This window comes from Mercenaria mercenaria, chromosome 10 (assembly GCF_021730395.1).
Source record: "Mercenaria mercenaria strain notata chromosome 10, MADL_Memer_1, whole genome shotgun sequence".
NCBI lineage: Eukaryota > Metazoa > Mollusca > Bivalvia > Venerida > Veneridae > Mercenaria > Mercenaria mercenaria.
The window spans coordinates 2,890,493-2,904,149 of NC_069370.1; the positions used below are offsets into that span (position 1 = coordinate 2,890,493).

At 36.6% G+C, this 13,657-nt stretch overlaps 1 protein-coding gene across 1 annotated transcript; it reads right to left on the reverse strand.

Moving 5' to 3' along the window:
* Positions 1-11,768, reverse strand: LOC123559878 (von Willebrand factor A domain-containing protein 7-like). The gene is made up of 11 exons (XM_053516661.1): positions 11,581-11,768; positions 8,844-8,961; positions 6,846-6,968; positions 5,383-5,556; positions 4,687-4,750; positions 4,112-4,309; positions 3,654-3,813; positions 2,724-2,958; positions 1,911-2,030; positions 587-754; positions 1-128 (listed from the first exon to the last, which is right to left on the reverse strand). Exons 1-11 carry the CDS (start codon positions 11,710-11,712, stop codon positions 88-90), a joined length of 1,533 nt encoding a protein of 510 aa, XP_053372636.1. The 5' UTR covers positions 11,713-11,768; the 3' UTR covers positions 1-87.
* Between the last annotated feature and the right edge of the window lie 1,889 nt (positions 11,769-13,657).

Sequence of the window (13,657 nt, forward strand, 5' to 3'; positions counted from 1 at the left end):
TTCTACCTTAAAAATTATCTTTATTTTCAGTTACCACAGAAAGAAGAATTGTTTTTCTAAACTTTTCAAGCTATCATGAAATCGAATTTATGCCTTTATCTTATAGAAGTTTTGCTTTGAACCAAACACTGAAAATAGATCAAAACATTACTACAGTTAATCAATTGTCTGGTAAAAAGCAGTTAAAGCATCGATTTGATCATAGAAAAAGAAAAAGAATCTACCACTGGCTGTATGTGTGGATAGAAATTTCCGGCTCTCGGCACAGCCTTGTTACCTTCTTAACATTAACCTCGAGCCAGATATTTCTATATGCCCCATCTACTAGTGACAGATTTTAGATATCACCGTCCACGGCAAGTAACTATCAGTCTATCCACGTGAATATGAGGCCGAGGACAAATAGAAATATTCTGAAACATCTATAAAAAATCCTTCATAATGCTGCATTTCTATCATAATGAAAATATTACATACAAATAAATACATAAAATTTATGGCACTTTCAATTAATTTCAATTTTAACGTCTTTATAATTAAAAACAAAAATGCTTCGAAGTAAAAAAATAATGTTTACTGGTAATACCTGATTTTACGTTTCGTCTGCGCCTAGTGCACGTGCCAGTAACGAGAAACTGCACGCGCAGTTTCTTCTCTGTGATTAAGCTTGTGATGTAGTTGATTTTCTGGGGATCTTTTGGTGTGGCGTCAGTGAAAACGAAAACCTGTGAGTTCGGCATAGCAACAGTGGAAGCTGAAATAAATAAGATTTATTAGAACACGGTACCTATAACACATTTTGTTTTCCTACCGCTCCCGTCACAATGACATAATGCAATTTGCTGCTTGCTTCGTTGTCGCTTTCTGTCGCCTCTGCCACTTTGAAAGAATGAAAAAGAATTTTAAAAAATCGTTTGCACTCGCTGATAACAGATTCCTAAGACGTTGACGACAGAATAAAACTGCAAACAACGAAAGAAAAAAAAACACAAAAGAAAAGCAAAATATTAATCTGTATTTAGGCAAGAGCGACGAGACAATGGTTCTGCGAAAAACATCAAAATACCGTAAGAGCAGAACTGGCAGTAATCCGTGGGTAAACGTCCAAAAAATGATACAGAAACGTGTACAGTCCTGCGGTCAGTCCGATTTTGCTCAACTTACTGGCAACTTTGTAGTCAAATCGTTTACACTGAGTACCGCTGGAATTTCACTGGATGCATTTTTAAAAATTCCGGTTGCCTAACCATGGAATTTGAAAAAAAAAACATGGTTTGCTTAAGGGATGGAAAGTTCATTGTATTTCTCAAATTGCGTACGAAGAAGAAGATGTGTCAAATATTTGCATTGACAATATTGTAAGTCGAAATTCACATATAGAATTACTATTACCTCCCCTTACTTCTGTGTTTTGTTCATATTGTAAAAATATCCCGGTATCTGCCAAACGGATATGTGAAACAAAACATTATATTGGAATCAAAAGAATTACTTAGTTGTGGGTAGAGGGGGGTGGGGGCCAGTAATCAAACATTTCTAAAAGGTCTGATAGGACTATAACAAAAGTGCAGTGGAATTTTTGTTTCTTGAATATATCTTTTACAGAATATATGACACAACAGATTGACTTTAAGATGTAAGAATAGTAGAAAGGCTGTGTACATCCTGTTTGTTGTAACTTAGAAATAGTAACTATTTGATGTTAAAGAAATCATATATCCTAAGAAGTGATCTGACGATAAACACGGATTTTATTCAAGAGCGATATATTATTTCGATTACGTTATCAAAGATCATCATCTACATCTTAAATATTTGCCTGTTTTGTGAAATAAATCATATCGTGTTAATTAGAATGCACTGTAGCTACTATAAATGTGTTTTAAACAAAACTGCTGTGGACTTCATACCTGCTTGTATACCGGTCAGTGAGAACTCCGGACAATCGTCTCCGCCATGTACTTTTATTGCCCCTAACCAACTCTGGATGTCATCTGGGTTTTTGGTCTTCTGTACTGTGGTCAAGTTGCCTAGGTTACAAAGATGATATGAATTGAAATATAAAAACATTACTTCTCTATCATAATCATTACAAAAGTGGCAAGTGACAGCTAAAAGGAGAAAATATATTCTATAGGCATCTTATGCTCAATTGGTTACTTATGATATTTATAGAACTAAAGATTTAAGTATTACGTAAAATAAATAATGGCTTGAATCGAATTTCCTATCTTCTTAGCGACTTTCGGGTCTAAAAACTAACTCGGGGTGTCATAAGTCAGTTGAAAAGCACAACAGTAAAACCTAAACTTTTGTACAACACTTTTCTCACAATCATGGTAGATAATATGGAACAATGTCTTATATGGTGGGCAATGTTGGCCATTTTTTCATCCTGAAATACTTAACTCGTTCACATCCTATTAACGACGTATACGTAATACATTCACTCTACCTTCTTCTGATATTTCTAAAAATTGTGTTTAATGATTTTTCTTGCATTAGTAGTGACATTTCCAATTTACCTATGCCCTGTCCTTAAAATATGTGGAAACGAAGTAAAATATGTGAAAAACGAAGGAGAACTGTGCTACTGGCCACTAAACTAAATACATGTATACACAGTACTGACGTCCGGGTGAAAGTATACTGAAAAATACGTCTTTTCAGACGATATGATAGCGTTTACTTTATGCAATTTTGAAAGAAAAAATTCCATTTACCTGGATCGTTGAAAGTGACAAGAATATAGTTGTACGGGGCATTAGCAGTACCCTGTGTTTCCCGCACTATCTCGGCTGTCTTGGTTTGTACTGCAGCAATATCTTTACCCATAGATCCCGTTGTGTCGATGACAAACACGAGAGAGTTACCGGCCCTGATTTGTAGAAGATCTTGGAACGGTTCATCGCCCACAACATACCTCAACCCATATTCTACAGAAAACAAAGATAAGCTTTAGGCGATGCAGTATGGCAGCGAGGCATATGTCCAAACAAAATGCTTCTCTAGACTAATAAGTGATTGGCACGCTGTACAGTATCTTTTTTAGCAAGGGCTTGAACATCATATGATTTCTTACATATCCTGCATCAATTCAACCGTCTAAGCGCAAAGTAAAATGAATTTTGCAAGAATTGTATGATGTGTGATCGCATACGATCCTATATGCCGGTCCAGAGAAAGGGTATAAGAAAAATCATTTTATGAAGCAAAACTATTGTTGGACACCCGTCTAAGATTATAAGAAACTGATCAATGACAAAACCACTTTCTCAGAGTGACCCTGTAACTGTACTATGCTAGCTTCCATTCACGATTTCACACAACTGTTCCGCCTGTGTTTGCGCGTATATTCTCTCATCAAGATGTTGTTTTTCTACTCTTCGAAACAACACGAACCGAGGAACAAAGTACTCATTGTGTTCGTTGAATTAATGCTCTTGTGAAAAAGCTATTTGAACATCCCTGATTTCGTGTGAAAGTTCGTATTAAATGCACTCAACCACACACTGCTCCTGTATTTTCCAATTTATCATTTCGTTCGCGAAACAGAGGTAATCAAGTATGCTATGGATTTCAAGTACCTATTGGTATCATAAACGAGAATGACAGCTGGCTTTGCTGTTTGTTCTAAATTGATGTATTACTACTTTATCATCAAGAAAATTCGTGTTTGCTATAGCGCTTCGGCGGCCTTCTTCGTGAAGAGATGCGGGATATTCCCGATCCATGGAGTCCTTGTTGATACCACCACTAGCACGTGAGGTGGTCGAAACGATGTCAAGTGGCCCACATGATACACTTCCGTACCTGAATGATTAGGAATCCTGTAATAATACAGATATGTATTTCATCTATAAAGGATCGGTCTTGTAAAGCAGCACTAGAATTGAACTGATGAATTCTACTGTCCGGTCAATATTGATATAGTTGGTCACCGCAAGTGAAGATGCATTATATAGACTACATAATGATTATGGACAAAACTTTATTTAAACAAAGAGACATATGTCTAGACATTACAGATCATGTATCCAACTGTTTGTCAAACAGAAAGGTGAACATACATGTATGGTAAAAAACGAAATACGTGTAAAAAGTTTCTAACGACAGATTTTTCATTCTTTCCATCAACTCGCGGGAAGTAGACCATATAGGCATTCCGTTTTTTATTCCAGTCTGATTGAATACCCGTAAAATGTACTTACTGGTTGGTTTTGTAACGTCCTGTCCACTCTTGTAGCTACTTGTTAGGAAATTTCTTGATACTATAATGTTAGAGGTGCAGTCTGTATGTAACGTGGCTCTGTGGATGTTAAAAAAATAAAATAAACCAATATAAATTTATATTGCTTGAACACGATGTTTGACTCAACAAAATACGAAGAATGTAAATAACGGGTGTGGAAAACATATTTTCTGACACATGCCATGGGCTGGGAAACTATTGTATCTCTTTATTTATATATAGTTATGATATTTTCGCGCTGATTCCTCGATGTACTGTATTATCTTTTATGTGTATTGAATTAACAGTAAAATTTTACGCAAAATAACACATCTTTCACGTGAAATTGAACATGAAACCACTAAATTCACTTTTTTCCTGAGGAATCACGTGTGTGGCAATCAACATTCTGTCAGAAGAAGCAATTATCGATAACGTTAAATTTTGACACATACCCGCAACTTCTGCACGTGTCAATGGACGGCGGGGCTGTAGCCATTATTGGTTGTCCAGTTAGGCCTGCATTTTATAAATCATAACTTTACTGTACATATACATGTATTATAATATATTATGACTGGTAGACCTCATCCAGTGCATATTTTTCTCAATACATGTACAATGCATATGTTTTGCAGTTTAGCATGTAAGAAATTAAGATATAATCAAAAATTTCTATCAAAATACTTTTGGTGCATCTGTGGACGTTTTGTCGTACATTTTTGTTATATTTTGACTTTTTGCGAGACTTATTATCACTGTTATATCACCATGTTATAAATATCAACCAGTAAAATGTCATGTGCTTAAACTGTTGTTTTTTTTTTTGTTTTTTTTTTTTTCAGTAAAATTTCTGTGACGGTGTTAGTGGCGTTGTCAATAAAGAGCCAAGCGGAGAAACGGCATGCATGCGGACGGCCCGATCCACGCCAAGTCATGGTTACATGTTCGAAAAACAAATATCAAAGCTCCAGTACCTGACTGGTTGTATATGAGCACAACCATAAGACTGGTCTCCATACTCACTTTTATAACACCGGAGGTTGTATTGTACTTCCATGGAAACGGACTACAGGATGGTTCGTTTCAGCTGAGCTGACATAAATTAGTATGTGCGATGTGGACAGCATCATTGGGGAAATATTTCTTACCTAATGGTCTGTAGATTATAGAACCGCTGAGTTCTATCCAGTTGGAGTTACTGTAAAACATCTGAAGTAAGTGGAGATATTGTCCGATCACTTCTCGGGCAGCGTCATAATTTGGTGCCGTATTGTTTAGAATCTGTATCACAGTGTCTCGTAATGTCTGCATTTTGGCGTTTGCTGGGAAAATGAAGTACAGTCGGCATTATATAAACTAGCCTGTACAATGCGAATGTTAATATGTAGTTTAGTGGTAGAGCGTCCGCTTCGAGTGCGGGAGGTCGTTGGTTCGATTGTCCGCATCATGCCAAAGACGCGAAGACTGGTACCGAATAACGCCTTTGCTTGGCGGTCAGCATTAAAAGGGAAACTTGTCTCTCTTCTCATACCGTCATAGGTATAGATACTATCAGGAATGAGGTGCGGAGGATGACTAATATAAGCAACAGAACTTGATAAATTAGTGTGAACTTATACACACCTGTCGAATATACAATAGGCAGAAAAACGGCCAGGGCAAAACGACTACAAGATGAAAATTGGCATGACATGTATTTGATTAAATGCACGAGAAAAGTCACCTTCAAAGCAATCTGAAAAATATCCTGGTCTTTACAGGCCCGGATCCAGGGCCGGGCTGAGGGGGTCCGTGCCCCCCCCCCCCCCCCCCACCCCAGTTGGCAGAGAAGTGACCTATACTCATCAAAGATTCACCATACTATTTTGGCAAAGGAATATTTTTTCTCAAAATTTAGATCCAGGAACGCACCAGAGGCCACCATTTCATACCTGTATTTCAAAATTTTCCAGGGAGAGATCCCCCTGACTACCCAATCAAGAGGGGAGTAACATACCCCTACAATACCTCAAAATTTAGACCTAAAAATGCACCAGAGGCTACCATTTCATGCCTGTATTTCAAAATTTTCCAGAGGGAGAGCCCCCTGACCCCCCTAATATGACGGGAGTACACCCACAAATTAATGCACCTGAGGATACCATTTCATACCTGTATTTCACAAAAATATTCCAGGGAAAAAAACCTGAATCCCCTTACGTTGGCAAAGGCATCCCCTCCAATATCTTGCTATGCGCCTCGGCGGTGACGTCTTCGTTGAAGACTGGTGCCCCCCCGCCCCCCCCCCCCCCCCCCCCCCACCCCCACCCCAAGTCAAAAATTTCTGGAACCGGCCCTGCTTTCCAAATATCATGACATTGTACATTGTAATCAATTTTTCATCGACCTGTTACAAATACGTTATTCGAGTAATATCAAATTTTCAAATCAATCAAGATTACACTAGAGTTATATATGGCGGCTGACTTAGGGCATTTTGTTATGTCAGTTAGCGTGTGCCCGGTTTATATAGCGAAATAAATGTCTTTGTATCGTCCTAGCGTGCACGCCATCGCGACATAACTAAATGTCCATTATTAGCCACCATAGTTTTACGATACTATATGATCACCTTCAGTAATCTTCTCTCCGTTGAAGTGCCACATGGCCTCAGTGTAGTGATCTTGATCCACTTTGTTATTCTGTTTCACGATGTCATCTATTGCCTCTTGAAACCTCTTTTCTGATACTTGACCTGTCGCAATATCAAAGGGATTATTAATTACAAATGACAGCCATTTGTCACTTTGACATAATTTAGATTTAAGACAAGAGTCACGTTTTCCTCTGTCAATGTGTATAAGGCAATTAGACAATGTTGGCCTACGTGGTTTCAGACAGAATACAATCGTTTTCATACTTTGTAGAAATCATTATTCAACGTTTCCTTATACAAAACGCTGGTCCATAGTTTGTAATATTGATCGGTTTATAGTTCGGCACTAAATTTTGCTGGGCTAAAATAAAATCTTGAAGAAATAAGATATGGAAAAAAATCTGTTTTCATGTAATAAAACACCTGAACGGCTTGTCGGTCATTCATAACTTTATCATGACATCACAGTACATTAGGGGTTCTAACTGACCAATCAGAGAGCTGCATTTTCGAGTACCTGCCAGTTTCCACTTGGGTATAACGAAGTATATTTACAATGAACATATCAAAACTACATGTATTAGAATTTGCCCGAGGCCTAGCCTGGCTCCCTGGCTGCATGGTTATTTTTTCTAAATACTGCAAACCTTTAATCCTCTAAAATAGCACATCTTATCTAATGTCGAAGCCAGGGGCAATAAAAAATGTCAATACAGAAAAAAACCTGCTGGAGTTATTTCCACTGTTGATGAAGAAAATTTATATATGAGAAATGACAGAACAAACATAGGGACGGGAGCCAGTCTATCCAGAGGTCCTTCGGAAAATAGTCTGACTACTGGCTAGTCATTCAATAAGTGTAATATTACATTTCTCCCTAGAAAAATTACCGGTTCATAGTTTGTGCTATTGACCGTCAGTCCGTACTTTAACACAGACTCAACCTTCGACATAAGGCAAATAGGATATAGGTGTATAATATAACCGGTCCTTTGTTGATAAAAATGACTACATGTAACAGAAAAGTTGTATTAAAAGAATTGAAAATATTATACAGTAAAATATCAGTAGTATGAAAAATCCTCAGTCCCAGTAATGAATTCAGACTGTATTTGTAGCACAAGTGACATTTTCGGCTACTGGACGTTCTGTCATAAGATGGGTCTGTTTTCGTTTTACAAGCAAGTAGCTAGTTTGGCTACCGACTAGAAAATCTTTTTTAAATTTTTTTTAATCATTGCTCATGTATTCTGGGCTCTAGAAGAAAAGGGACATAATTATACAAAATTTGAATAGCCTCAGGAGTTATCTCCTGTGAACAAAACATTGGGTCTGAACACAGACTAGCAAGTAGCGTGTATGTTGAAAGATAAAAGTGTAAAATAATTATCAGAATATTATATATCAGCATATTACATATCATCAAATATCGACACACTATATCAGAATATTATATATCAGCATTTTAAATATCACATATAAACACACTATATCAGAATATTCTATATCAGCATATTACATATCATCAAATATCGACACACTATATCAGAATATTATATATCAGCATATTACATATCACATATAAACACACTATATCAGAATATTCTATATCAGCATATTACATATCATCAAATATCAACACATTATATCAGAATATTATATATCAGCATATTACATATCATGACATATCAACACATTATATCAGAATATCATATATCAGCAAATTACATATAGTCACATATCAACACATTATATCAGAATATCATATATCAGCATATTAAATTTCATCACATATCAACACATTATATGAAAATATTATATATCATTATAATTATTACATATCATTACATATCAACTGACAACATATTAGATTAGCATATTATATATATCATCTGCATATTATATGAGTGACTCAACGCATTATATCAACATATTGTATCAGGGTTATTTGACAGGAACTATGTGAAAAATTACCTCCATAGTATTTATCGTACAATTTCCTGGCTGTTATATCAGTTATACCGGTCAAACTTCCTTTGGAACACGGCTGGCATTGCTGTACAGGGTTATCCTCGAAAAACTGAGCCACAGCCTGTAGAAAGGAAGTTACTTTAGTTTATTTGTTTTGGGTTTAAAGGCACTGACCTCCAGATTTTGGCTAGTATGGTCTTCCTTGGTCATAGTATGAACATTAGAGCTTGAGTTTTTGTTTCTAAACTATTTTTTAAGGAAAAAACATGCCCGAGCCGGGTATCGAACGCTGACCGCCGCGGCAATAAAATTTTCATGCGTTCTTGACCACCACGGAGGAATAAGTACTTAATTAACGACCGCTGAATATAGAATTTTTTAATTAAGGCGGGTTATCTCCGGTATTCCGTTACAAATGCTTTTCAATTTTGAATGTAAAATTAGTAAAAACAACTAATTTTTGTGTTTCCATAATATATGATCTGCCAGTAAGTAACTTTCAAAATATTCTTCAGAATATAGCAACAATTTTCTGATATCTATAAATTTGTTGTTTTAGTCGTACAATCTGGAGGTCATTGCCTTTAAATTGACGCCATTTTTCACTTATGTAACGGCGGGCAGTTACCCTAATCAGTGTTCCTGGGTTCTGTATTAGTACAAACCTGTTCTCCGCAAGTAATTGCCAACTTTCTCACATGAATCAGAGGTGGAGGACGAATGGTTTCAGACACAATGTATTTTATCAAATTGTCAAGGAGAACATATGCCTCGCTCGAGGATCGAACTCATGACCTCTCGATCCGTAGATCTGCGCTCTCCCTATTGAGCTAAGCGGGCGGGCAAATTTACTTAAGTGAGAAAAGAAATACACAAAATCTTTATGAATAAAATAAACTTAAAAATGAATGATAAAAGCACACGGGAGTGACGGAACTAAACATTATGTCGCTAGTTGTCCTAAAACTGAGGTCAAACTTATTTGGACTTTACTGAACACGCCTACGTAAAAATCACAAATTGAGAATACATCATTTGAAAAAAAATTATAAGTTCGCACAATTACTATATTACAAGATTCCTTGCATAAATCGCCAATCTATAGTTTGTGCTATTGACCGGTTCAGCATAGCTTTTCTGGGGGGAAATGTCAGAAATTGAGAAAAAAATGGAGAATAAATTTATTTCAGATATCAGGCAATAATCCACTTATTAAGTAGCTTACCGGGCAGTAAGTTTCTAATAGAATCGCCTTAGCGACTTTTATCGCAGAAGCCGCCCAAGTGTTTGTTTGTTTTGTTTGTTTTTGGGTTTAACGCCGTTTTTCAACAGTATTTCAGTCATGTAACGGCGGGCAGTTAACCTAACCAGTGTTCCTAGATTCTGTACCAGTACAAACCTGTTCTCCGCAAGTAACTGCCAACGTCCCCACATGAATTATCAGAGGTGGGGGACTCATGATTTCAGACACAATGTCGTTTATCAAATAGTCACGGAGAACATACGCCCCGCCCGAGGATCGAACTCGCGACCCAGCGGTCCGTAGACCAATGCTCTTACCTACTGAGCTAAGCGGGCGGGCTCCGTCCAAGTGTAGACTATAGCATAAATATACAAAATGCGTATCAGTAAAGTGAATACATACAATGAATTTCTACTTACGTCAGAGATAAACAGAAGAAAAAATTACATGCTATTGTTGTCATTGAACTGTGCGACTTCTAACGTACTGTATTTCAAGCAATATTGTCAGATCATCTATCGAATATATCATATCAATTCTCGTTTGTACAAAAGTTGACTCTGTTCATGAAATTCGCGCTGTTCAAAAGTTGACTCTGTTCATGAAATTCGCGCTCTTTCATTCCCACTGTTTGAGTCTGTTCATGAAATTCGCGCTCTTTCATTCCCACTCTTGACTCTGTTCATGAAATTCGCGCTCTTTCATTCCCACTCCTGACTCTGTTCATAAAATTCGCGCTCTTTCATACCCACTCTTTAACTGTCTTCATGAAGTTCGCGCTCTTTCATTCCCACTCTTTGACTCTGTTCATGAAATTCGCGCTTTTTCAAATCCACTCCGACTCTGTTCATGAAATTCGCGCTCTTTCATTCCCACTCCGACTCTGTTCATGAAATTCGCGCTCTTTCATTCCCACTCTTAAACTCTGTTCATGAAGTTCGCGCTCTTTCATTCCCACTCTGACTCTGTTCATGAAATTCGCACTCTTTCATATTCGCTCTTTGACTCTGTTCATGAAATTCGCGCTCTTTCATTGCCGTTGTTCAAAATAAATACCAAACATTTATAAGGGTTTCGACCAATCCAAACAGAAAATATAAGGGAAACGGCCGGGGGTCACATAAATTGCTCGTATCAGCCCTGGTGATGGAGTCGTATGTTGTTTTTTTTTTGTTTTTTTTTGGGGGGGGGGGGGGGGGGGGGGGGGTTTAACGCCATTTTTCAAAGGTATTTCAGTTATGTAACGGTGGGCAGTTAATTAACCTAACCAGTGTTCCTGGATTCTGCACCAGTACAAACCTGTTTCCGCACGTAACTGCCAACTTCCCTTCTTGAATCAGAGGTGGACTAATCTGAGATATCAAATCGTCACGGGAGAACATAAGTCGAGACAAGGTATCGAACTCACTCTCTCGAGCTAAACAAAAGTCTACAAATGTTGTTTTATCTAAAATAATATATATAATAAAAATAATAATGTCAATATAATAAACAAACCTTCAATATTCCAATTTCTGTGATATCCGTATGTGTGTAATCATTGATGTTGATTGCCGAAAACGGGTTCGGCAGAAACGCGACAGAGCAGGTAAAATAAATGGCAAACACGACGTACTGAATTGTCCTCATAGCGTCCCGTTTTATTTATCTAAAAATGAATAGATTTACTCTCAACGGAATATTTTACAGATAAGCTGTACATGTATATATATGTGGAACTTCTTATCTCGATTTCATTCATTTTTGACGTTTTACGAATGAGATAGTAGGACGCCTACTAAAAGAATATAATACGTTGTTTTTAGGAAACGAAGAAGTGCATGAGACTAAAGTCATACCAGTACACACTCAACAAACTTTCTAACTGAGCTCCTCATGTTTACGTTTTTATTTTATCAGGAATGCCTGGTATCAATTAAATATCGCTGTACTCTTTTAATATACAAATGGTGACAACATCTCTACATAATACTTAATACAAACAATGGTACAGACTTTAAAAGTCACTCTGAAAACCAGGAAAAACATTTCTGAAACTCGTATGCATCCGTCAGATATAACCGAGCAATCAGGAGACAATCCTGACTCAAACGTCAAGCGTCTATAAAGAGAATCCTTGGGAAGGACAAAATGCGGGCCATCTTAAAAATGTAGTGCTCGGTTTAATTACAAAACGGCAGATTTTTAAAGTGCCCTTTCCGGGAATTTTCGGACAGTAAATGGTCTAATTCATACTTTTCCACGGCTCTGACGATAGAAATAAGATAAGTTTCTCATTAAAGTTATCTCGTGACAGATAACGTACATACATATTAACCTACAGTTTTAGTGGTACATCAATTTTTGTGTAAGGGAGGTAATTTGAACTTTTTCAAATAATAAGATTGAAACCTACATCATTATTCACAAGTCATGTTACAATGTTAATTTACGGACTATTTACTGCTTTAATATAAGCGATAACTCTTAACAGAAATTCTTATTTTGATGGCGACAATGCAATCTCGTCGCTAGTCTGGCTACCGACTAGATAATCATTTTTTTTAGAAAAAAATCTGTAAATAATTCCGACTTCATCAGTCCTGGCTCTGATTATCTAATGTTTTGAGAAGAAAAGGGACATAATTATACAAAATTTGAATAGTCTCAAGAGTTCTCTCCTATGAACAAACTGTGACTTTAGGTCTGAACACAGACTATCTCGTCGCTAATGCAATGTGTATTACAAACAAATATCATCGGAAAACTAAAACTGGTCAATTAAAACTTTTCTGAGTGTACATGTATATAGAAATATCCTAAAACACTAGTCATATCGTTCCAAGGACATCATTCCCAGGCAAGACCGTCTATTACTGGACAAGGGAAGTAACTATTTATATCAATCATAAAAGACAGAAGGAGTTACTTTTCCATTCGGTCGCGTTCACATTCTTGGTATAAAATTTTTGCCCTCGTAATATTTACATCGACGCAAATATATATTACGATCTAGTTCACATGTAGTGATTCAGTGTGCAGATATATTACTCCCATCCTGTGGACTTGAGAAGAGCATAAAATTTTGTGATGGATACTTTAAACTTATCAAAGTAGTAAGCATTTTTTTTTCAGCAGTGGAACATTAAACAAAAACGTATGAATTTTCAAGTTTCGATTTTTTTTTTGCGTGTAAAATTCCGTCTTTAAAATCTAGTGCATTAAAATCACTCCCAAAAAGAAAGTCCAAACTATTTGATGTGTATTGAAAGTTTTCGTTCACATTTCCAGACGCAAATATGATTTGCACAAGATCCTGGCGCAAGAATACGCCTCTATGGAAATTTTGCGAGTGTATCTTGAGACTTGCATTAACTTGGACGTAAATTTTGCTCTCTATATTTTGTATTATACTATACATGTACGTTGCTCTGATATGATTGTTTTACATAACCATATTTATTCAATGCTAACGTCGACATTGTAAAAATACAACAGCTTTGGACAGCAACTTTTAGGTGCTGAACCAACAGTAACTGTTATTAACACTCGGATAATAAACAGAAATATTGCAACAAATATTTTTATTTAAATG

Coding starts and splice junctions, on each gene's coding strand:
- LOC123559878 (XM_053516661.1), bottom strand. CDS start 11,712: ATGAGGACAATTCAGTACGTCGTGTTTGCCATTTATTTTACCTGCTCT. Junction 8,962..11,580: donor CAGAAATTGGAATATTGAAG/GTTTGTTTATTA, acceptor TCCTTTCTACAG/GCTGTGGCTCAGTTTTTCGA. Junction 3,814..4,111: donor GAAAGAATGAAAAATCTGTC/GTTAGAAACTTT, acceptor CTAATCATTCAG/GTACGGAAGTGTATCATGTG.